Genomic DNA, 26,629 nt, shown 5'->3' with positions numbered 1-26,629 from the left:
ATAGGAAACGACGGACGAGTCCAACTTATTCATGAGGTCCTCTTCTCGTCGCCGCCCATCCACGCCTCCTGGAACTTGATTGACGTCTTCAGTCTTCAGCCGAATTCCCGCGCAGGCGCCGCTGTGATGGTCTCGTCACCTCTTCTGCGCCTGCGCGGTAAACAGGATACGGTGTTCGAGCAAATCGGCGCACGCGCAGTAAACAGTGAAGCTGCGGAGCGGCTTCAATTGTGAACTGCGCATGCGCCGAAAACGACTGTCACGGCGCCTGCGCGGGATCCGGCGAGAAGAAAGAAGACGAGGAGGAAGAGGACCTGGCGTCAATCAAGTGTCGGAGGCGGGGAGAAGGCTGGACTTCGGACCCGGCGGCGCTCATTACCATAATGGGTGCGAGAAGAAGAATCGTCGATTTCTCCGTGTCAACAACGGGCTTCGGGACGGGACCGGGAGCGATGTGGTAAGTATATTGACCTTTATGTCACTGTATGTCAGTTTCTGCCGGGGGCCACGGGGTGAATGGTTCCCTTTAAGCCTTGCTTGAGCACACCTGCATTAAAAAAAAAATCTAAATCTAAAATTATTATCTATTTTCTTCAGGTCAGTATGACTCCAACAATGCCCAGTTTAAGTAGTAAAATAAAAGGTACATACATTTTTCAAAAACTTAAGTAGTGAGAGGGAGGAGGGAAAACAGATTTTATTAGACAAAAGAGCTTCCTTCTGTACTCAGATTTTCTTAAAATTGCTTAAAGTTGTTTGACAAGACAGTTGCACTATATTAAGAGATGGGCAAAGCAGATTAGTTTTGCTTTGCACTCATATCCCTCAGGCTGCCCACTCTGTGCAGAGGGAGGATAGCATCCGAGAACCGCCAGGAAAACATGGATCAGTGTCTTCCAGGCAGTCCCCAGGCGTAGCCTCCCTCTGCAAGAAGCCACCTGCTTTAAGTATATGAACGCAGATCAGTTTTGTATGAAGCAAAACGAATCTGCTTTGCTCATCTCTTACTATAATTAAAAGCATGCAATGGAGATTCCCTCATCTTAAACTATTTATTGAAACAAAAACCAGTGGTGCAACAGGGCCAGATTAACGCCAAATTAAAAATAGCAACAAACAAATAAAATGATACTTACGAAGCAGATAACACGTTTCCGGAATTGTTCCTTACATCAGATCCAAGAGTAACTGCTTGTATCCATTCGACAGGCCCCAAAATTAGAAGTATCACAGACGTTAGGTCTCCACGGCCAGCAGCCCTTCCCCTGATCCTCTGCTGGGGTGACAAAGCCCAAGTGCCTACAAGGTTAGAGTCCTAGCTAACCATTTAGGACCCACAACTAAACCAACAGCCCTCCACGGGTACCTCCCCCCCCCCCTTTTTCTCTCTGCTTTAACAAGTGGTGGGTATACCCTTAAAAAAAAAATCAAATGTCTCAATAACTTCATGTGCCCTTGAATGTGCATCAATTACAGCTTGACAGTGACATCTCTTGCTGTTCACAAGATGACTTATTGTCTGCTGAGGTTTCCCCTTATGTCATTGAGGTTCTGGGGCACAGAGTTTCAAGCCTCTACATGTCAATTCAGCTGAGAAAAGTGAGGTACCCCAGTCTCCAGCAGCTGTTCCCTAAAAATGGAAACTCAAGCTTGAGTATTGTTGTCCATGAATATTAAGCCTGTGTGGGTTATGCAGTCACAATGACTGCATTAATGATGTTATTCAAGTAGTATGGGTTTGTCACTAGCATTCTGTAGGGCAGTCCTGCATTGACAAGGCACACCTGCCCACACTATAACACCTCCACCACCAAAGGCAACAGTGGCTGATGCATGGTGCTCTCTTTAACGTCTCCAACATCACTTCTCATTTCGGCTCACTGTTCACTCATCCAGCATAGAAGGTGAGCGCAAAGCATCAGCCACTGTTGCCTTTGGTGGGGGTGTTACAGTGTGAGCAGGTGTCTAGTCAATACAGATATACCCTATGTTGTTTTTTTTTGTGTATTCCTAAATCTCCTTGATGGCAATGGAGCTCACTTAACTTCCCTCATAACCCCAATTAAAGAAAGCAATCATGGAAGGATATTCATTTTAACAGTAGATATTCTGCCCAACAAATAGAATATGAAAACCTTTCAAAGAAATATCACAAGGTCTTATGGCAAATTACAGTATGTGTATTGAAGGATACATCTATGTACAATAGCAGCTTTTCAAACCTTCAGTTCAGACGTACCAAACTGTAGTTACCCTGTGAACAATTAATAAATAAAAAGTTAGTGACATTATTGTTCATTTCATGTACATGGAATTCATCAGAGTGTCCTGATATTTGATAAACTTGTCTTGTAAATTTTTAATTTTAGTTAAAAGTTCCTGGGTCAACATAAGCATATGCAAGAAAGTCTCCGAGTTTATTGCCCTCCGTGTCATAATGAAGCATCTTGAAGCAAACATCACAGAAAAAGCAAGGGTCATCTGGAGCAAAGCTGTCTTTGTTTGTTACCCACCTAAAACACAGAGAAGATAAATTATGAATCATTCCTTTATTGATGACTAACAGTACATTTACACGTACCATGTTTGCTGCCAAATTTTGATGTCAATATAACTAAATGATTGAACACTACTTCAAAACTGCAGCAGACAAGCAATGTATGAATGTACCCTTAGCCTTAAAGTGAAACTGCCACACCCTTTTTGCATTATGACTTCTTTACACAGGTGTAAACGGTAAATTTAGTAGTTTTCGTACGTGATTTTACATCATACGTCATGCTGCTTGTTCCAGTAAAAAGTGATCTTTTAACATCTGCGGATTGTGCAATATGGGCGGGGCTTCACAGGCGAAGCGCCACTCAACAACCCCACCGTTTGTCCCGCCCCTCCTGACGTCATTGGTGCATAGGTCTTGCCCCCTCCGTGGCCATTGGTATGGGCCGACCTAGAGGGGGCCCATACCAATGGCCTAGACCTTTAGGCTGGCCTGTACCAATGGCCGTCGAGGGGGCAGGGCCTATGCGCCGATGATGTCATGCGGTGGGGCAAACTGTGGTGTTGTGGGCGGGGCTAAGTGGCGCTTCGGCCGTAAAGCCCTGCCCAGATAGCACAATTCACAGATAACAAAAGATCACTTTTTTCTGGAAAAAGCTCCATGACGTATGAACTAAAATAAGGTATGAAAACTGCTAAATTTACCCTTTACATCTAGAGAAGTCATAATGCAAAAAGGAGGTGACAGTGTCACTTTAAATTCTGCAGAAATACAAACTCACTAGGGATTATATTTAAAAACTTAAAAAGTTTGGTGTGCCACGTAATGCAATGTCCATGTAATTTAAAATACAAATCAGACATGCCTGTATTATGACAGACTTCATTGGGGCGCTTTGTAGTGAAGCAGCATGGAGGTAACAGAATGGTATTTCAACTTATTAGGAATTAAAGGGAATCTGTCAGCTTCCAGGCCTTACCTGAGGTGCTGACAGTGTGCTGTAGCAGGCAGTCCCCTATTGAGCATGGAATCTTTTGGTTATTTGTCTGTGAAGTGGTTTATGCATCTTTCTTTTTATGACTGAATTAAAATACTAAACTAATTTGGACCTGATTGTATAATTTTTAACAGTGCAAAGAATTCCCAATCATGAGAAGAAAATAAAAAAAATAAAGAACTATATTTCCTTCAGGGGATTTGAACCAAAGAATGAACTGCTGGTGCTGGTTTCTAGACAGGTGAGTTATACCTAGACCACAGCTTCTGCACAGGCTTGGAGATTCAACTATATCTGTTGGAAGCCGGGCAGCATTGATTATTCATGAAGGAGAGGGAGGACTGGGGAGGTGTGCCAAAGTGTGACACAAACACTGAGCCGTGTAGGAGTAGGAGACGTGAGATTGTACATAATCCACTGCACGGAAAATTACCAAAAAGGCACCATGCTCACCAGGGGACTGCCAGCTACAGCACACTGTTGGCACCAGTGGTAGGGCCCAGGTGCTGACAGATTCCCTTTAATTAAATGCTGTAAGCAATCAGGGAATTACCAATGTGTCAAGTAGTGTGAGCTTACTATCTACCAATAGCAGGGCAGTAATATGCTTACCTGCCCACTGAAATGGAATGCCTTACAAAAAAAAAAAAAAAAAAAAAGGATTGTTAGGTCCTATGACAATGAATAAATGGGTGCTGCTGATTTCAATGAGGTGGGTGATAAAAAAAAATCATAAGAAAAAAAATGCACAGGGAAGCGTAATTTAATCTAATAGCTTAAAAAGTGAAAGCATTTGAAAAGGAAGTAAAAATTTGATTAGTGTAAATACCTAGAATTCTCTAAAGTACAGCATATGCTTTATTCAAGACTTCAGCCAAAAGTAAAAGTTGCCTCTAAACTCTAATATGTACACAGCTACCTTTTATGTCAGTGCCTGACAGATATTAGCCAACCAGCAAGGAGACCTCATGAGCGAGACATAAATGACCAACATTTAATTGCCAAAATGTCGCCATACAAGCTGACATAGCAGCATAAGGAAAATGATGACATTGTGCCACTTGGAAATTAGGAGTACATTCAATATTGTATATACACGTATTGATACAACATAACTACATTTCAGAACTACCCATTTCCATAGAAGACACTTACTTTGCAACATACAGTTTACACACATTGCACTTTCTTGTCCAAAACCAATGTTTTCGGATATGCAGTGGATAAAGTCTCCTATCTAAACAGTCTTCGTGATGTATTAACCTTTTAAAAAGGGAAATAAACGGAAAACTCAGTTTTTCAAAGGCAAAAACCATGAAACACAGCCATATACTTAAAGCGTAACTGTCATTTCAGGGTGATTTTCGTGAAAACATTAAATATCAACAGCTGTAATAGGTTTTATAAACCAAAATAGTTACCTTCTGGACTGAAAAAGCAATCTCCGAGCCTCCCCCCTCACTTCAGTAGCAGCAGGATTTCTGTCTCCATTATGTGGCTATGGAGAGGGGAGGGGCTGTTAGGAGTGACTGAGCACGGAGCAGTCTTGCAAAGCACAACACCCTGCAATCTTCTCTCAGTAAGTTCATAGATAAGCACTGACCTTTCTGACCCCAGAATCCTGCGGTTTAGGTGCCCAGAGAGTCTACAAACAGCTGACCTTCAGGTCACCTCTTCCTGCTCCCTCATCTCCCTCGGCCCCTCCCCCCTCCATAAGGATAGAATGGAGAGAGCAGAGCCAGTCTTCACTGGCTTCTCTGTAATGAAGACGTGTTTGCCTGATAATGCACAGATAAGAAGTCAGGGGGGAAGGCGGGCAAATTGCTTCTTGAGTACAGAAGGAGGCTTTTTTGGCTAATAAAACCTATTATAGAGTTTCTTAAAATCGCTTATACTACTGATTTCTGCAAAAAAAAAAAAAAAAAATGACAGTTACACTTTAACTTTCTTGTGTGTTTTTTTTCTTTGAATAAGCATTTACAGGAGTTATTTGGAAGCTTCTATCCAGACCTGAACCTAATAGAAAATCTTTGGAGAGAGCTGAAACTCAATGTTGCCCAGTGACAGCCTTAAAGGGGTACTGCAGCGTGGGGGCACTTTTGCGCTGGGACCGGGGCCAAGGGAAAAGATGTCCACTCACCTCCCCGGTTCCAGTGGCGGGTCCCGCATCGCGGCGCTCCGGTGCCCGCCTCCTTCACCGGGTGGCTGAGCGGACCTGAGAAACGGGGAGGTGAGTGGAGGTCTTTTCCCTCGGCCACCTCGTCCCCGGTCCCAGCGCAAAAGTGCCCCCACGCTGGAGTACCCCTTTAAAATCTGAACGATGTTCAGAAGATCTGTGTGGAGGAGTGGGACTAAAACCCTGCTGCAGTGTGTCCAAACATGGTCAAGAACTGCAGGAAATGTCTGCAATTGCAAAACAAAGGTTTCTTTACCAAATATTGAAGTGTAACTGTCATTTAAATTTTTATTGTAGAAATCAATAGTACAAGATTGTAAGAAACTCTTTAATAGGTTTTATTAGGCAAAAAAGACTTTCTGTACTCAAAAAGCAGTTTTCCAACCTCTCCCTCTTACTTTTGATCTGTACATTATCAGGCAAAGCCGTCTTCATTACAGAGAAGCAAAGTGAAGACAGGTTTGCTGAGTCAATTATAACCTATGGAGAAGGGAGGGGCCAAGGGGGATGACTGAGCAGGAAGAGGACAGAGCCAGCTTGTGCAGTTTGCAGACTGTCTGGGCACATAAAACGCTGGATGCAGAGATCAGAAAGTGCTTATTTGGAAGCTTGTTGAAAGAAGATTGCAGGATGTTGTGTTGTGCAAGGCTGCCTTTTCTCCTCTTCGTGCTTACTCAGCCCCTCGACCCATCCCCCCTCCACAGAGCATAATTGACACAGAAATCTTGCTTCTACTGAAGTGAGTAGGGGAGGTATGAAAACAGCTTTTTGAGTACAGAAGGAAACTCCTTTTCTTAAAGGGGTTATCCAGCGCTACAAAAACATCGCCACTTTTCCCCCTCTCGTCTCCAGTTGGGCGGGGTTTTGAAACTCCATTCCATTGAAGTAAATGGAGCTTAATTGCAAACCACACCTGAACTGGAGACAACAGTAGGGGGAAAAAGTGTCCATGTCTTTGTAGCGCTTGATAACCCCTTTAATAAAAACTATTACTGAGTTTCTTAAAATTGCTTGTACTATTGATTTATTGATTTATAAAAAAAATGACATTTAAATGAGTTACATTTTAAGTTCTGTTTTTCTATTGTATCAAATACTTATTTCAATTAATTAAATGCAAAATAATTATTTAAAAATCATACAATTTAATTTTCTGGATTTTTTTCCCCATAGATTGTGTCTCTCACAGGCGAAGTTTACCAACGATTAAAAAAAATAAATAAATAAAAATACAGACCTCTCCATTCTTTGTAGGTGGAATAACTGCCAAAATCTGCAGTGTATCAAATACTTATTTTTCCAACTGCAGAACAATTGTGCATGCAGTTCCTTTATGTAAAATAATTGTGCCTAGGTATTCTGATTTTTAATACAGACTTTGCTGTAAATTCCCTGTAATCTCAGTGTTATGGTAAAAATACTTAGTTATTGACCTACCTAATATCTGTGACAGTAATAATGTGCTCACAATCTCCTTGATGGCAGTACAAGTAGGGAAAACCAATTTTTATATTTAGGTCATTAAAGGTAAATTCTTCCATCTTGGCTGACCGAAATTTCCCATAGCCTCTATCACGGGATTCAGACCATTCAATTGTGGTTCTGAAAAAAAATTCAAACACAGGGTGAATTTATACAAAAACTTTAGTACTGCCATATAAGCTGAGTTTGATAAGTTGAGTTTACTCCACTATAGAAATGATGTGTCGCCTTGACACGACTGTAGCAGCTACTTTCTAACCACCCTAAAAGGAATGTCAATGATGCAACAGTGTTCACACAGACCAATATGGTCGAATTAAAAGGCTGCAAAGTTGAAAGGCCAGAATTGTTAGCAACAAAATGATATGTTCATTAAACTGCCTAAAAAAAAAATAAAAATAAATTAAAACACTGGGGACAGACAGACACAGATCAGAATGAAGTGGTGAAAGGTAGGGAAGGCTGATGATGTCACTCAAAAAACACAAAAAAATTCAACAGCTCACCGCAATGGTAAAATACAGACCCACTACAGACATGAAAATAGTTAAAAGCAGCCCCCCAACTGCTTAAAAAAATTCCCACAAAAATGAGGCTTTTGGTTACCATTTGTACACAGTGTAAACCACCCCACCACAATAAGGTGGCCCCATGCTCGGAGCAGACCCTACACTGTACTATGGCCTCTCAATGGCATGTAATACGCCTATGCTCTGAGCATGCAAGATCCGTCTTATGCTGGTATAAGATGGATCTTGCATCCCCAGAGCATCGGCGTATTACATGCCATGGAAAGGCCATAGTACAGTGTAGGGTCTGCTCCGAGCATGGGGCCACCTTATTGTGGTGGGGTGGTTTACACTGTGTACAAATGGTAACCAAAAGCCTCGTTATTTTTGTGGAAATTTTTTTAAGCAGTTGGGGGGCTGCTTTTAACTAATGAGGCTTTTGGTTACCATTTGTACACAGTGTAAACCACCCCACCACAATAAGGTGGCCCCATGCTCGGAGCAGACCCTACACTGTACTATGGCCTTTCCATGGCATGTAATACGCCTATGCTCTGGGGATGCAAGATCCATCTTATACCAGCATAAGACGGATCTTGCATGCCCAGAACATAGGCGTATTACATGCCATTGAGAGGCCATAGTACAGTGTAGGGTCTGCCCTGAGCATGAGGCCACCTTATTGTGGTGGGGTGGTTTACACTGTTTGCAAATGGTAACCAAGAGGCTCATTATTTTTGTGGGAATTTTTTTTTCAGTTGGGGGGCTGCTTTTAACTATTTTCATGTCTGTATCTTGCCATTGCAGTGAGCTGTTGCATTTTTCTGTGTTTTTGTGTCCAAATTTGTCTTTTTTTCTGTGATGATGTCACTACCTAGGCTAAAGATGATATAAAGTAAGGCCCCCTTCACACGACCTGAAATCCGGACAGATTTCCGTACCCATGTGTTTTTAAAGAAAAAAAAAACAAAACTCCTCTAACACATCGCTCCCACGCAGCTCCTCTCCTCTTCTCCAATCTCTCGCGGGCAGGGACTGGATCCCTAGGCAGGTGCGATGATGTCACATCATCACATTGACCAATACTGGGGAAGCTCGTTCCTGCAGTCTATGGGAATGTATGGCAGAGCGGGTACTGGCAGTGCCAGTCATTCTACAATTGTATATTTGTCTGGAGGAGGACGCAGCTACAGTGAGCTTTAACAGCCCCTGCTCAGAGATCCCAGGCTGAGAGGGTAGATTGCGGCAAAGAACGGGGCCTTTCTTTAAGCTGCACGGCCACACACCACGCAGCTTAAAGAGAACCCTGCTGTCAACCAATCTGGATGTGCATCAGAAAAGCGTCTGGAATTCAAACGATCCCATAGACTTCTATAGTTGAGTCTGTGGCGGAATTCTGGACAAAAATAGGACAGGATCTATAAAATTCTGACGTATCTTCTGGAACGTACACCTTTCAGGAAAAATCCTTAAGGGTGTCCATAACTAATGGACCCCTATGGGTTTGGACATTTGTACCGTAAAACAGCTTGATAAATCTCCAACGTAGGCCCACTTTACACAACCTGAAAATCCAACCAGATTTCTTATCAGGAAATTCAAACAACAACTGACTTGGGTATAAAAAAACAAAACAAAAAAAAAACTGTAATTTACCTGCTTATATCTCTACATTCTGGATATCTCATATCATTGTAAAATATTCCTTCAAAATAGAAGTAAGCTGATTTGAAGAGATCCTGAAATAAAGGTGAAACTAGTTAGAAAAAGAAAAAGTTGTCTAAAATAGAATAGTGATCTGGGTGGGATCTAATGGTGAGGATCTAAAGGTCCTATTACACCAAGCGATTATCAGCCGTATTTGGTTGGTGTGATAGCCAGTGGTAAAAGGCAACAATCAGCCGACATGCACAATGTCGGCTGATTCTGGTCTCTCAACAGATTGAAAAAAAACTTCAATAATAATGACGGTCTGCTAGCCGTCGCTCCGTTTAATAGATGTAAAGACCATCTGGGGAGCGCCTCCTGCAGCTGCCCCCGACCCCAACACTACCCACTCGCTGTTGGCACGTGTAATGGCAGCGGCAGTGAGCGGGGTATGAGCAGCAAGCGAGTGCTGACCTGACCTGTGCTCAGCCCTTCATCTCCGCTCTAAACTGCTATAACGAGCAATGTACTGACATAATAGAAGTCTATGAAATATCGGGCAACTTCATATACCGGAAGTTTCATATTCTTCCATTATTACCATACACTGGCCGCATTAGCTGGTCAGGGGGGAGATAAAGGCGCAGATGATTGCAACGCCTAAAGTGGATTTCTCACATTGAACTTCTCCTTCTTGGATGCATATAAAGATAGCCATCATCCTTTCAGTACTCTATAATGTGCTGCCAAAAGATAAAACACAATGTTCCAACTGACAGATGCATTTACAGATCTTCAATACTAATAAAAGAGACCAATCACTTTATTCAGGTTACTGTGCTTTAGTATAGTTTTATCTGTTGACAATTAGCTTATTCTACTTTGTAGCTGTGCAAGTTCTTATTTTATTTTTTTTTTGTCGAACTTTCTTCCAACATTTTTAGCATGTGATTTATACAAATTTATCCTTTTGTGGGATTTCACCTCAAGGCTACGTTCACACTACGTATGAGACCAGCCGTTCCATGACCCGGCTGGATCACGGAACGGCCGGTCTCTGCCCGGATCATCCCGGCCGGTACTTAAGTACCGTCCGGATGATCTTTCCGGCCACAGTGTTCTGATGCGGGTGCATCACGGCGCCCGCATCAGAACCTCTCACAGCACACAATGAAGCAAGCAGCCGGAGCCGCTTGCTTCATCGTGTGAATTGACAGGGTTTCCTACGGCCGCAATTCATTGAATTACGGCTGCAGAAAACTGACATGTCAGTTATTTGCGGCGCCGCACGGGATCCCAGCCAGAGCGTATATGATGTGTATACGCTCCGACCGGGATCCCACAGAAATGTAGGCAATGTTCCACACTGCATAAAGTATGGCCGTTGTTGCAGATGGCAACAACGGCCATACTTTTACGTAGTGTGAACATAGCCTTAAGAGTTTTTCTATGACATTGTCCAAAAAACATCAAGCTGTGTTGCCAAAGCCTAAACAAACCTCCCCACATACTTATTTCTTCTCTATCAGCTTCATCTGCCATCATACAGCTCTGTTTACATGCAGCGTTGCCTGTTTTCTTACACAGCACGCATAGAGGCCAGAGGCAAAACTGCAGTGTATATAGCAATGATGTCATAGCTCTGGCGCTGCAGCCCTAGCCTCCTCTACAACAGGCCCTGGTTCTCACAAACTGCAGTTTACTGTGCAGCATAAATCACCACATTACACAGCATGCCCCTTATAGCCAGGGATGTCCCCTGCAGCCAGATACACCCCCCATGGCTAGACATGCCCTTTCTTGTAGCCAGGTCCAGGTATTTCCACCTCTTCAGGCAGGTAAACCCCCTCCCCACCCTTGTAGCCAGGTGTAGCCAAGTACAGCCTACCCCCACACACCCCCTATGGCTAGGTATAGCCCCGCCCCCACCTTGTAGCCTGGTCTTTTAATAGTGGCCAGATATGTCCCTTGTACTGTTCCAGCTAACCAGCTAGCACATGACCAGTCTGAGTACAGATATGAGAGCCTACCGCATACGTAGTACAACCATAATAGAATTGTACTGCACATGCGAGGGGAGGCTGAGCTGTCCAGGACATAACCCAGCCCCCGGGAACCTGATGTCACTGTACTCAGGAAGCGACTGGAAGATGAAGTGATTCGGGACGTCACAGGAAGACGAGAAATCGCAGCCAGGAAGATCACGTGTCCTGTTCAGCAATCTGAGAAGACAGCGGACCCAAGCTATGCACGTATATTAGTAATTGTTTGATCATCGTAAACCCTTTGAGTCCTGCATTTTTCATTTTCAGCTGACATACCCCTTCAAAAAGGCACCGTGACGAAGACAAACGTTTGACATGTCAGAGAGAAATGTCAAGTTCTGAGTGCTTAGCACCCGACCGATCAGGAGAACAAACCGGTGCGGTCCTCTACTAGCTCTGCAACAGAAGGAGAAGGCTGCATAATGCAAGTCTATGGTATATGTCTCTTCACACTGACAGAGCGGGGAGTGGGATTGCACGCTCATTCGTCCGATTGGTCATGGTCTGAACACTCAAACCTTGAAAGATAAAAACCTTTGACGTCTCCTTGAGACGTTAAAAGTTTTATTTCATGACAGGTACTCTACTTTTTTCCTCTGCTAATTAAAAAAAATAACATAAGCTAAGTTACAGTTATTGGAGTCTAAAAATCTACATGATATCATGCATACTGAATAAAGTTTTCATAATTTATAATTATCTATGATCACCACCCAAGAGTGGTCATACAGGTATACACAGAACATTTATACATGTTTAACTGAGGGAGATGATTATAGATCAGAAGAACTAAAATATACATGATAATAGTGGACATCTTGAAAGGGACATATAATTTTCACATATGACATATATGTTACACAGAAGGCTTTTACTGCCTTTTACCTTGCAAACATTTTCAGGTGCCAGGTCTGGATTGTTGCTAAATTCTCCTCCAATCTGTAAGTCACTGACACACTTAATGGCATCTCGAAGTTCTGCCAGCCTCTGGCTACCAAGCACCAGAATTGTCTCATAGGGCTTGTACATCTTGTGCTAGAAAAAGAAAATACGAGACATAAGTTTAAAGTTTTTCATATCAGTTATGTAACCCATAAAACTATACAGCTTTATGACCCATTTTACTATTCACGTACAATGTGACAGTTTCACATCCCTGTATAATTACTAGGAAAATATATGAATGGTTTCCTTGGGGTACTTTTAATGCAGCTCTGCTTCACAGTAAGCTAGCACCTTACCAGCCAGAAGATAGCACTAGGAATGAGCCGCTTTAGTAGAACCAATGAGGCTGTAACCATCCATCAGGGTTATCCTCATTAACATAGGTGACTAAATAGTTGGATACCATTTGTAATTCATAGAATCTAGTTCAATGAATTAGTTCAGCTTAGTAACGGCAGGAACAGGCTGAAATATCTAGCCCCATGGTTAAAGGACAACTCCCACAAAATATTTTTTAGCTTATTTAAAACACATTACAAAGTTATATAACTTTGTAATGTGTTTAAATAACCGGTCTGGCCCCCTTCCCCCACTTTCGGACCCCCCTTGCTGTATAGAAGCAAGCATAGCATAACAGTAAGCGCTGTTGTGTCCAGCAAAAAAAAAAAAAAAAAAAAATGTTTGTTGCAATACTTTTTGTTTTTCCTTCATGAATTACATCAAGGGGAAACAAATTCTGCTGTGTGGCACATAGCAGCATCAGTTGTTGGCATCCTTTTAGTTTGTATGGTTTTTATACTTTTAAACACACGGGTGTGAATACGGCCTTGGTAAATGCAAACCTTTTGAAATATAACAGGATATAAAACATTCATAGTTAGCACCAGTTCTCCCTCATCAACCATGTAGGACGGATCCTCTGGTCTTGTTCCAGTACCGCGAGACTCCTAGAAATAAAGGAAAGAGCATTAATTTTCTACACAATTCTTGCTCTTATCTTATTTTCATTTGTATCACCCCTTTTACAGTACGCTTCATCATTTACCTTGTATGTAGCCACAGACTATAGCCCACAAAGCTGTAAGCCATAGTCTCTCAGCATTCCCTGATGGTTCAGCTGTGGATATGTTCTATACATACTCTGAAATGCATTACGCATATACTATGCACCATACAGAAATCTAAAGAGTAAAGCACTGATACCACAGCTAACCGTGCACACCCTGACTTCACAAAGGTCAAGGGTAATTGTACACTGAAAATATTATAACATATGACCATTCAGGGATTACTATTAATTTTTATACCTTATAGCAGCTTCTTGTGCAGCTGTTTCTCCTCAACAGGGTTAATGCTTAGTAAGATATTTCGGTGCACAAAAGGCATGTGAAGACATATAAGTAAGCTGGCTATAAAAAGTGACATCTGATGTCCTGTCATAGGAGTCTACCAGCAGGGGAAAGAGCAATTAAACGGATTGGATTTCAACCCATCCAACCATGACTGACAGCTCCTTATCCTGGACTCACACTGATACAATAACATGCCCATCTATTCAGTATGAGGTTACCGCAATATGATGTTCAGCCTGTTTTTATCATGTGGAAAGAAAAGGACCAGGAATGGAAACCTCTTTACATCCCAAAAAGCTACACTTGTGGAACCAGAGTAACATTTAACGAAAACGGTGTCTGCTGCAATGTTCAGAATACACCCGCTGCTAATGGCCGACACCAGCAATGACCCTGGTGCAAAGTCATTTAACCAAATTTCATAAAACTTTACAGATACATGATAAATAAGACATTATCTATTATTAGGCTATTGTATTATGCTAGTGCTGCCATAGCTCCAGTGGGGTAAGGGGGCCCGGGCTTAGTGAACAGCCTGGGGCCTATGATTAATCCGCCCTTGCATCTATGGTGTGCGTATGGTATAGTCCTCATACCAAATATTCACGTCTGATTGTTTCCTTAAAATGTAATAATATTTAAGTTCTATTGGCATACTCACCATTTCATAACGGAAGGTCTCCTGTCGGAACGCCCGGTCAACTATCAAGTGCTTACGTCTTTCATTGATTTTGTTCCGAATACTAAAGGGGTCAAATAAAAAAATAATAATAAAAAAAAAAAAGTATATTGTATTTTCTGCCTACATCAGTAATTAGAGATATACTGCACTGAGACTTTTCTTTTTTTCTTAGAAAATGCAGGACTTTGCAAACTACAAATAGTAGAGATACAGCACTGAAAAGAGATGGTGGTATGCAGCAATGACACTCTGAAGTCGCGGCTGGGGAACACGGGGAAGAGGCCATTCACATACATAACACACATTACAAAGTTGTATAACTTTGTAATGTTTGTTATTTTGTGAATAAATGATTAGCGCCACACTACCCCTTTAAGTTATTATATATTAGAATTATAAAATTATTACAAATGGCCTGAAACCACCTTTAACCCCTTCGGGACCAGGCGAATTTTCGTTTTTGCGTTTTTGTTTTTTCCTCCTTGTGCTTAAAAGGCCATAGCACTTGCATTTTTACACCTACAGACCCACATGAGCCCCTATTTTTTGCATCACTAATTGTACTTTGCAATGACACGCTGAATTTTTGCATAAAGTACACTGCGAAACCAGAAAAAAAATTCAAAGTGTGGTGAAATTGAAAAACAAAAACGCATTTCTTTTATTTGGGGGGGAATGTGTTTTTACGCCATTCGCCCTGGTGTAAAACTGACTTGTTATGCATGTTCCTCAAGTCAATACGATTAAAACGATATATAACATGTATAATTTATATTGTATCTGATGGCCTGTAAAAAAATTCAAAACATTGGTAACAAATATATGTTCCTTAAAACCGCTCCATTCCCAGGCTTATAGCGCTTTTATCCTTTGGTCTATGGGGCTGTGTCAGGTGTCATTTTTTGCGCCATGATGTTTACTTTCTATTGGTACCTTGATTGTACATATACGACTTTTTGAGCGCTTTTTATTACATTTTTTCTGGATTTGATGCGACCAAAAATTTTGCACTTTGGGATTTTTTTGCGCTGACGCCGTTTACCGTGCGAGATCAGTAATGTGATTAATTAATAGTTCGGGCGATTACGCACGCGGCGATAGCAAACATGTTTATTTATTTACTCACTTTTATGTAAAACCTGGGAAAAGGGGGGTGACTCAGACTTTATTGGGGGAGGGGGCTTTTTTACTAATGACAACACTTTTTCTTTTTTTTTTTTACACATATACTAGAAGCCCCCCTGGGGGACTTCTAGTATATACACTTTGATCTCTCATTGAGATCTTTGCTGTATAGATATACAGCAAAGATCAATGAGATCGGCACTCGTTTGCTTTCGGCTGCTGCAGCCGAAAACAAACAAGTGCCGAGTCGGGGACGGCGCCATCTTGGAGTGGTCCCCGGCCGTCTTCAGTAACTGAGACCGCTCCTCCGGGACGTTGTCCCGGGGGAGCGATCTCCGCCACTAGACACCAGGGAAATGCTGTATCGGGTAATCGGATGCAGCTGTCATGTTTGACAGCTGCATCTGATTACTGTATAAGCGGGCACGGCGATCGGACCGTGCCCACTAATACCGGCCGTCCCGGGCTACAAGCGGCACCTGGGACTGCCGCGGTTCAGAGCGGGGTAGCCGCGCGACCCCGCTCTGAACGCCCACACCCGCGCGAGGTCGTACTGCGTTGCACTTAATTATATTAATGCAAGTTTTCTTTTTAATTAAAGTGGAATTCAAAATTCTGCTGTTTCCTGTGCAGTTATTAGGCATCTTATATAGGTTTAAACTGGAACCATACTTCATTTCGTAATATTTATGTTGCTACTAGAGATGAGCACAACTCGAGCATGCTTAAGTCCAATCGTTAGGTATTTGAATATCAGTGGCTGAAGAAATTGGATACAGTCTTCAGGCCTATGGTTGTTTAGTTCATGTTTTTCTGGACTTCACAGGGTTGCATCCAACTTCTTCAGCCACAAGTAATCAAATGCCAAACAATTAGACTTGGGCATACTCAAATTGCACTCATGTCTAAGGGTGATTTTACACACAGATTTATCTGACAGATTTTTGAATCCAAAGCCAGGAATATATTTGAAAAGAGGAGAAATCTCAGTCTTTCCTTTATGACCTATTCATAGTCTGTTCCTGGCTTTGGTTTAAAAAAAATCTGTCAGATAAATATCTGTGTAAATGCACCCTAACTGTTTCTCATCAAATTGTTCTAATTTCCCCTAAAATAAGCCCTAGCTTGATTTTGCAGAATTTTTGGAGTAGACTTTAAAGTGTCACTGTAGCTATAACTTTCAAAATCTAAATCAACAGTAGATGTAAATTATAGCAAGTTTGTAATATACATTCATTATTTTTTTGTTGTTGTTATCATGCTGGAAAACAAAGCTGAACTTATCAGAAATCCAGGTCCAGTTTCCTGAAGGCAGATTTTCTGACTTGTGCTGGTAGAAAAAAAAACAGACTAAACACAGGAATTATGGCCAGTACAGAGAGTCACATGACTGTCTTCTCTCTGTGAGTGCTCAGATGACCTGGGAAACACAGGACTTTGTGTATCCCAGGCCAGAAAACCGGAAAACCATGTTGTTTTCCATGATAACTAAAAAATAAATAATGAATGTAAATTGCAAACTTGCTTTATATCACATCTACTGCTGATTTAGATTTAAAAGTTATAATGACAGTGACACTTTAACCCCTTAGTGACCGCCGATACGGCTTTCTACGGCGGTCACTAATGGGCCTTATTCTGCTGCCATCAGCTTTTTACGGCGATGGCAGAGAATAAGGCTGCGGGGCCGGGACGGCCCCCACCCCATCCCCCCGGCTACCGGAGGTAGCTGAGGGGTTGGGGCAGTGTGTGAGGTCCGTCCCGGCCCCCCCCCTTACCGACGATCGCCGCTATTAACGTTATAGCGGCGACCGTCGGTAAATGAGAGTACCGGTGCCGCCGCCACCTTTCATCTCCCCCCGCCGTGAATCTACGACGGGGGGAGATGAAATAAGTATCCCCCAGACCTCAGATCAGCCCCCCCTAGTGCCCCGATAACTAACCCCCCTCCCCCGGCGGCCATCATTTCCAAGATGGCCGCCGCTATCGCTGTGAACCGACTAACGTCGGTTCACAGCGATTAAAAGGTTAAAATGAATGAAAGCCCCATGCTCTCCGCCACCGGAGGTAGCGGAGAGCATGGGGCAGTCATCGGGGACCCCCCTGTGGGGTCCCGGTACAAGCGATCAGCGGTATATACTATATACCGCTGATCGCTTGTGCCATGTGCTCCCGGCACTTTTTATCCCCTGTCACCATGAATGATTGGTGACAGGGGATAAAAAGTGATGTCCCCCCACCCCCCAAGTCGCCCCCCACCCCCCCTGTCACCCCCGTCCCCCACCCCCCCTGTCACCCCCGTCCCCCAGTCACCCCCCCCTTCCCCATATACTCACCGGATCGACGGAGCTCCTTCCTCCTCGACGTCCTGGCTGGTCATGAAGTGCGCATGCGCTTCACAACCAGCCAACTCTGAAAATTTAAAGTGACAGAGACCAATTTGGTCTCTGTCACTGAACTATGATTACTGAGATAGAAAATATCACAGTAATCATAGTAATACAGTGAAAATGAATATGTAAAGTACAAAAAGTGACAAACATACAAAAAAATAAAACACACACTTTTTATTATAGTAATAATTGCAGTTTACTCCCAAATTACCCCTAACCCCTCCCCAGATTACCCGTAACCACCGCACGTTGCCCGTAACCACCGCACGTTGTCCGTAACCACCGCACGTTGCCCGTAACCACCGCACGTTGCCCGTAACCACCGCACGTTGCCCGTAACCACCGCACGTTGTCCGTAACCACCGCACGTTGCCCGTAACCACCGCACGTTGCCCGTAACCACCCCAAATTGCCAGTGACCCCCTCCAGATTGCCCGTAACCACCCCAAATTACATGTACCCACCCCAGATTACCTATAAGCACTTCAGTTTATCAGTAACAATCCCAGATTGTCTGTAACCCTTCCAGGTTGCACATAACCCCCCCAGGTTCCCCGTAATCATGCCAGATTACATGTAACCCCCCCAGATTGCACGTAACCACTGCGCGTTGCCTCTGACCACGCCACAATGCCTCTGACCACGCCACGATGCCTCTGACCACGCCACGATGCCTCTGACCACGCCACAATGCCTCTGACAACGCCACAATGCCTCTGACAACGCCACAATGCCTCTGACCACCGCACGTCGCCTCTGACCACCGCACCTTGCCTCTGACCACCGCACCTTGCCTCTGACCACCCCAAATTGCCAATGACCCCCTCCAGATTGCGGTGCCCATGTCAGATTACAGGTACCCACCCCAGATTGCCTATAAGAACTTCAGTTTATCCGTAACCACCCCACATTGCCCGTAACCACCCCACGTTGCCCGTAACCACCCCAGATTGTCAGTAAGCACTGCAGGTTGCGCGTAACCACCCCACGTTGCCCGTATCCACCTCAGATTGTCTGTAAGCACTGCAGGTTGCCCGTAACCAGCCAACGTTGCCTGTAACCACCCCAGATTGTCTGTAAGCATTGCAGGTTGCCCGTAACCACCCCACGTTGCCCGTATCCACCCCAGATTGTCTGTAAGCACTGCAGGTTGCCCGTAACCACCCCACGTTTCCCGTAACCATCCCAGATTGTCTGTAAGCACAGCAGGTTGCCCGTAACCAGCCCACGTTGCCCGTTACCAGCCCACGTTGCCCGTAACCAGCCCACGTTGCCCGTAACCAGCCCACGTTGCCCGTAACCAGCCCACGTTGCCCGTAACCAGCCCACGTTGCCCGTAACCAGCCCACGTTGCCCGTAACCAGCCCACGTTGCCCGTAACCAGCCCACGTTGCCCGTAACCAGCCCACGTTGCCTGTAACCAGCCCACGTTGCCTGTAACCAGCCCACGTTGCCTGTAACCACCCCACGTTGCCGTAACCACAGCAGGTTGCCCGTGACCACCACACGTTGCCCATAACCACCACACGTTGCCCGTAACCACCCCGCGTTGCCTGTAACCACCCCACGTTGCCTGTAACCACAGCAGGTTGCCCGTGACCACCCCATGTTGTCCGTAACCACCCCAGATTACCTGTAACCACCTCAGGTTGCCCATAACCACCCCTGGTTGCCCGTAACCACCCCACATTACCTGTAATTTCATTTTTTTTATTTTATTTTAGTAACTGCGCTATTCTAATAACCATTACTAGCTGCGGTTTTGCTCCTGTAAATTGGCGCTCCTTCCCTTCTGAGCCCTGCTGTGTGCCCATACAGTGGTTTATGCCCACATATGAGGTACCGTTTTACTCAGGAGAACCTGCGTTACAGATTTTGGGGTGAATTTTCTCTCCTGTTCCTCGTCAAATTGAGAAATTTCAAACTAAACCAACATATTATTGGAAAAATTCGAGTTTTTCATTTTTACTGGCCAATTTTGAATACTTTCCTCTAATACCTGTGGGGTAAAAATGGTCACCACACACCAAGATGAATTCTTTGAGGGGTGCTCTTTCCAAAATGTGGTGACTTTTGGGGGGAATCTATTCTGCTGACACTACAGGGGCACTGCAAACGCACCTGGCGCTCAGAAACTTCTTCAGAAAAATCTGCACTGAAAATGCTAATTGGCGCTCCTTCCCTTCTGAGCCCGGCTGTGTGCCCATGCAGTGGTTTATGCCCACATATGGGGTACTGTTCTACTCAGGAGAACCTGCTTTACATATATTGGGGTGACATTTCTCTCCTGTTCCTCGTGAAATTGAGAAATTTCAAACTAAAGGAACATATTATTGGAAAAATTCGAGTTTTTCATTTTTACTGTCTACTTTTGAATATTTTCCTCAAACACCTGTGGGGTCAAAATGCTCACCACACCCCAAAATAAATTCTTTGAGGGGTGCACTTTCCAAAATGGAGTGACTTATTGGGAGATTTTACTCTGTGGACACTACAGGGGCTCTGCAAACGCACCTGGCGCTCGGAAACTTCTTCAGCAAAATCTGCATTGAAAAAGCTAATTGGCGCTCCTTCCCTTTTGAGCCCTCCTGTGTGCCCATACAGTGGTTTACGCCCACATATGGGGTACCATTGTACTCAGGAGAACCTGCGTTACAAATTTTGTGGTACTTTTTTCCTCTTGTTCCTCGTGAAATTGAGAAATTTCAAACTAAAAGAACATAATATTGGAAAAATTTGAGTTTTTCATTTTTACTGTCTACTTTTGAATACTTTCCTCTAATACCTGTGGGGTCAAAATGGTCACCACACACCAAGATGAATACTTTGAGGGGTGCACTTTCCAAAATGGAGTGACTTATGGCGAGATTTTACTCCGCTGGCACTACAGGGGCGCTGCAAACGCACCTGGCGCTCGGAAACTTCTGCAGCAAAATCTGCATTGAAAAAGCTAATTGGCGCTCCTTCCCTTCTGAGCCCTCCTGTGTGCCCATGCAGTGGTTTATGCCCACATATGGGGTACCATTGTACTCAGGAGAACCTGCGTTACAAATTTTGGGGTACTTTTTTCCTCTTGTTCCTCGTGAAATTGAGAAATTTCAAACTAAACGAACATATTATTGGAAGAATTCCAGTTTTTCATTTTTACTGTCTTCTTTTGAATACTTTCCTGTAATACCTGTGGGGTCAAAATGGTCACCACACACCAAGATGAATTCTTTGAGGGGTGTACTTTCCAAAATGGGGTGACTTATGGGGGGTTTTCTCTCTGCTGACACTACAGGGGCACTACAAACGCACCTGGCGCTCAGAAACTTCTTCAGCAAAATCTGCATTGGAAAAGCTAATTGGCGCTCCCTTCCTTCTGAGCCCTGCTGTGTGCCCATACAGTGGTTTACGCCCACATATGGGGTACCGTTGTACTCAAGAGAACCTGCATTACAAATTTTGGGGTGCTTTTTGTCTCATATTCCTTTTGAAAATGAGAAACTTTAATCTAAACGTATATATTATTGGAAAATTAAAATTTTCAATTTTTTTACTGCCTAATTGTGAATACTTTCCTCCAGCCCCTGTAGGGTTAAAATGCTCATTATACCCCTAGATTAATTCTTTAAGGTGTGTAGTTTCCAAAATGGGGTCACTTATGGGGGTTTTCAGGATACCAGACTTCTAAATCCATTTAAAAAAAGAACTGGTCCCTAAAAAAATCAGTTTCACGAAAATGTGATAATTTGCTGATAAATTTGTAAGCCCCATAACACCCTAAAAAAGTAAAATATGTTTACCAAATTATGCCAGAATAAAGAAGACATATTGGTAATGTGACTTAGTAACTAATTTATGTGCTACGACTTTCTTTTTTTAGAAGCAGAGAATTTCAAAGTTCATAAAATGCAAATTTTTTTAATTTTTCATGATATTTTGATGTTTTTCACAAAAAACACACAAAGTAGTGACCAAATTTTGCCACTAACATAAAGTGCCATATGTCACGAAAAAACAATCTCAGAATCGCTAGCATACGTTAAAGCATCACTGAGCTATAAGAGCATAAAGTGAGACAGGTCAGATTTTGAAAAATTAGCCTGGTCATTAAGGCCCAAACTAGCTGCAGCACAAAGGGGTTAAATATAAGCTCTACTCTAAAAAGAAAAACTACTCCATGAGTACAAGAAACAAACCCAGAATAATGTGCAAATGTTGTTCATAGAGAAAATAACACCATAAATAAGCCTTTTTTTCCGAGAAGAAAAAAATATAAGATTCTGTTTTATTTTCGGAGACACACAGTAACTATACACAAAAAATTCAGAGACTGCCAAAGCAGCAGCTTACAGCCATCTATAATATGCATTTTAAATATTGCAGTGTCCAGTGATGCCACCGCCCAATTAGCTATCCGTGCCTCCCCAACTTGTGTCACTGCCTGTATTCTCCTAATGTTTTCTGGACTGGATCTTCCTCCTATAAAGCCAATTTGGTCTCAAAAGTTATTTTTAAAGACAGGTACTCATTAAACCTGTGCAGTTACATATAACCCCTAGTAGTGTCCTGGGTATGAGTTTTAATGTACTTTTACTTTTTGTAAAATCAAATTAATATACAGAAACAAAAAAGAAAAATAACTTTCTGGACACATTTCCTTTAGAGCTGATAATAACAGCTGAACCTTTATCTATTGAGGCTACATTTTATACGCCTTCAGTACTATTTTTTTTATTTTTAACGTTCTCATTAATGTAGCCATAAAGAATTTTTGGATATCAAAGTAAGATCTCTTTTATAGAACTAATCAGAGGGACATGGAGCAGTTCCTGTATTAGTGTAAAGACGTAAAATGTTAAAACTATAAAGGCACATTATGAATAAAAATCCTGTTTTGTAGAACTGTAGATAAATCGAATAAGCAAAGGGGGAGTATAAGCAGACGCAAAGGGAAAAAAAACACAAACTGTTATTTCCCTTTAGGACAGCAAGTTCAATGCACTTTACAAACCAAAGATAGTCTTCTCCATATGGAGATGGCCAATTTAGAAACAGTCAAGGGGGATATTTTATCAATAGTTTTTGTGCAGGGTTTCCCTGAAAATTGCTGCAAATTTTCAAACAATCACGTGCAAAAAGTTGTGCGTTTTGCACAAAAAATGTTATACCAGATTTTTTGTAAAGGTGTTGATAGATACCCCTTCACCTCTAAAGGGTTTATCCAGCGAAAATCTTTGTCTTTCAAATCAACTCGTGTCAGAAAGTTATACAGATTTGTAATTTACTTCTATTAAAAAATCTCAAGTCTTCCCATACTTATTAGCTGCTGTATGTACTGCAGGAAATTTTGTTTTATTTTCGGTCTGACACAGTGCTCTCTGCTGAAATCTCTGGCCGAGACAGGAACTGTACAGAGTAGGAGAGGTTTTCTATGGGGATTCATAGAAAACCGAGACAAAGTTCCTGTCTTGGCCAGAGATGTCAGCAGAGAGCACTGTGTCAGACTGAAAAGAAAACATTTCCCGTATGACATATAGTTACTAAAAAGTATGGGAAGACTTGAAATTTTTAAATAGAAGTCAATTACAAACCTATATAACTTTCTGATATCAGTTGATTTGAAAGAAAAAGATTTTCGCTGGACAACACCTTTGAATGTAACCTGTCAGGAGTCTAAAGCTGCCCAAACCAGGGGCAGCATGAAACAGGGCCAGGCTTCCTTAGAACAAAGTATGAATTTCACAGAAATGTTGCAATAATTCACAGTATAGTTTTAAAACCGTCTGGGAACATAACTTAAGTTTCCATGGCAGTTCTGGTCAGGTTCTCTACCTCCTCTTGGGCTCGAATGATAGATCTCCCCCTATTTGTGTATAGGGAAAGATCGGTCAACAAAGCATAAGGGATAAATCATTGGTTTTAAACAAAGTGTTTCACATTGCATCATCATTTACAGTGATAAGGGAGCCTGTCCCTTCTTGATACTGGTATGAAGAGCATGAAACTCTTGCCAGATTCCCCTAATGAGTGGTAAAAGATCCAATTTTAGGTAAGATGTTATATCTTTACTCACTGATGATCAAAGCATACCTCAAAGTCACTAGGCAGCTATCTTCAGGAATTATCTCCGGATTAGCTTCCTCTCCATCCTCATTACTTCTCAATGAGTTCACACTAAAGAAAAATGAGAATTTTTTATTGGGTACAGGTCTGAGCAGGACAACTGAAATACCAGCTAAACAGTACATGAGCAGTGCATACAGTTATACAACTTGGATAAAAGCACACTTATATCACTGAACTTCAGCTACTTATTGTGTTATATTCACATGGGAAGCACTGGATTTACCAATTACATTACCTACCTGCTTATGTCAAACATTTTTACAAAATCAGTGAACTGTGGTGTCTATCAACCAAGTACGTCACATGGTCACAACAGAATTGTTGAGAAATCAGGCAAAATACTGTACTGTAGACTGCCAGCTTATATGCATGAAGAAGATTGGAGCGTCTGCTCTGTCCAAATATAAATTAAATGGTACTTGGGGCGGTGCTAAAGCCCTTGGTGCACCAATATGCCCACCTGCTTCTTTCCTGTTCATGGGTATTTTGGTAGTGCTGTGCAGTAATGTGTAGCCCGAGTTACAAGCACAGTGCAATTTGAATACCAGCTGCTGTAGTACCAGTCCCAGTGCAGATGAAGGTAATTAAAAAAAAATTCTCAACATTCCCAGTCATGTGAAAAATTGAATTCACAATTGTATTTAGGCCTATACAAAGCCAAGTAACTAGAGTTGTTGCAAAAGTCTTCACATCAAAATTTTCATGTTGATGTAGTCTGTGCAACTCCCTTTTTTTATAGTTGGCTGTGCTGTTTCAGATGTAGCAACCATCTTTTGCACGTTCCTGCATGGCTGAATTAGGGTACACACATGTTGAAGTTTCATTGCGTTAATGCAATGCAGGACGGCTGATTATTTACCACAATGAATGCAGGAATGCAATGAAATGATGAATTACCAACAAATGATGCATTCACATTCAGTTACTGTGTAAACACAGTCTAAAGTACGTTTACTTAGCCGGAGAAAAAGCTACGCTGGATTCTTGCAAGAGCTGGGACGGGAGAATGGAGTGTCTGAAGGCTGGGCCCTGTTCAATGACTCAACTTGGTGAGGCCACATCCCAAGATGGAACCGGCAGCCGAACAGGATAGGCAGTAACTAGGTAAAACTACATAACTTCTGGCAGGGGTGAGTGATGATCAGCTGTGACACGAGGCAGGACATGTAATAACACTAGATTACAAAAACTATAGAACTTTGGGATTGCTTTACGTAGATGGAAAAAAGTTTTTGGCAGGAGTACTGCTTTAGTTCTGATGCTTCTCAAAAATGTTTTAAAGCAGACCTCACAACAACAGGAAAAAAGGTCTAAATAAGCAAGTTTATTTAGCGCTAATAATTGAGATTCTAGGCATACCAGTGTTTTCTAGTGTCAGGATATAAGCAGTTTTGCTATTTAAGGGGTACTTCAATTTAAAAAAAAAATAAATTTAAATTAAATGACCTCAAGATATATAAAACTTACTATTATGGAGTTAGTGTCAGCTTTAATGTGCTTTTCTTTATTTTTACATTGACAGGAAGTGGAATATACAAAGACTACATGCTCCAGCTCCTTTCTCCCCCATCACAACGCATCAATCAATCTCTGATGTCACAGGAGGCTTGGTGGGTTCTTGTCTCTGAGCTCTAGTCCCACCATCTCTGACCAGCCCTTTCAGCCTGAGCAGTAAAGAAGTGAAATAAGCAGGTGTTACAACTTTACTGTGCAATAGTCTGCAGTGAAATTAGATGTTCTGAAACAGCTTTGGAAGGGGAACTGTCAGGAGTGCTGGGGGGGGGGGGGGGGAATAAGGCAGGGTGAAAGGGATGTGATGGAGAGCAATACATTCTGGAACTTGTACTGAGCGACTGCTCAACCACTGAGTACAACCACAAAATACAAACCCCAAAACAAAATGTAGTTTGGTGGTTTAATAGGAACCAATCAACAGCCGGAATATCTGCTAAAATTCTCCCTTACCATGTGTCCTATGTGTTCTGTAGAAGCTTTAGCTGCACAAACGAAGTCTTTTATTCCGTCGCGTGAGACATGCAGAGAGCCATAAACTAGTCATCTGGCTCTCTGCCTGTCAGCACGTGCAAGATGATTGACAAAATAAATAAATAAAAAATAAGCCTCTTTTCCTGTCAATCATCCTGCAGAGCGTGCTGACAGACAGAAAGCTGTGACTAGTCACGGCCCAGATGACTAGTTCACCCCCGTTAGAGCACCATATACTCACCTAATCCCGACGGGTACCGCTTCTGGAGATGGTCGGGTCACGGAGATATCGGCGCCCGAAGCCTGGCGCGTGCGCTCCTCAGATGAGTCCAACACTCATAGAGAATGACAGGAGAGTCCACCGCTCCGTCATTCTCTATGAGCGTTGGGCACGGGGGGTGACAGGTTCCCTTTAAGTAATGAGGCTCAAGTGCCCAGGAGGGCAGTAACACCCAGGTAGGTCCAGAATCCTTATGACTAGTTTTCTGTTTTTTATACACAGAATAAAGCAGACATATAAGCTTATATTACATTATACCCTTTTCACTTGGCTGTTCCAATGAAATGAAAAATTTGAGGCATGTTGCTTTCTTTAGGTGGCATAATACCACAATTAATACTGTACTTTATTACAGATTTGGGAACAATTCTCTTTCTGTTGCAACATTAAGTACAAGCA

General features: G+C 42.6%; 1 protein-coding gene across 2 annotated transcripts in view; it reads right to left on the bottom strand.

Annotated features, from left to right (window-relative positions):
* Positions 1-748: 748 nt before the first annotated feature.
* SNAPC3 (small nuclear RNA activating complex polypeptide 3) overlaps positions 749-26,629 on the bottom strand; it is a 34,923-nt gene continuing 9,042 nt past the window's right edge. The window contains exons 2-9 of one of the 2 annotated variants that reach the window (XM_069964288.1): positions 23,929-24,012; positions 14,312-14,393; positions 13,141-13,245; positions 12,239-12,388; positions 9,318-9,400; positions 7,108-7,272; positions 4,650-4,757; positions 749-2,513 (exon numbers count right to left, since the gene is read on the bottom strand). In XM_069964288.1, coding sequence (XP_069820389.1) covers positions 2,366-2,513; positions 4,650-4,757; positions 7,108-7,272; positions 9,318-9,400; positions 12,239-12,388; positions 13,141-13,245; positions 14,312-14,393; positions 23,929-24,012 — 925 coding nt within the window. In that variant the 3' untranslated portion in view covers positions 749-2,365. The remainder of the gene's footprint in view (positions 2,514-4,649; positions 4,758-7,107; positions 7,273-9,317; positions 9,401-12,238; positions 12,389-13,140; positions 13,246-14,311; positions 14,394-23,928; positions 24,013-26,629) is intronic. The other variant, XM_069964287.1, reaches the window with a different exon arrangement.

This window comes from Dendropsophus ebraccatus, chromosome 3, assembly GCF_027789765.1.
Source record: "Dendropsophus ebraccatus isolate aDenEbr1 chromosome 3, aDenEbr1.pat, whole genome shotgun sequence".
NCBI lineage: Eukaryota > Metazoa > Chordata > Amphibia > Anura > Hylidae > Dendropsophus > Dendropsophus ebraccatus.
The sequence above is the reverse complement of the archived record's forward strand: the minus strand, read 5'-3'. Positions and strand labels throughout refer to the sequence as shown.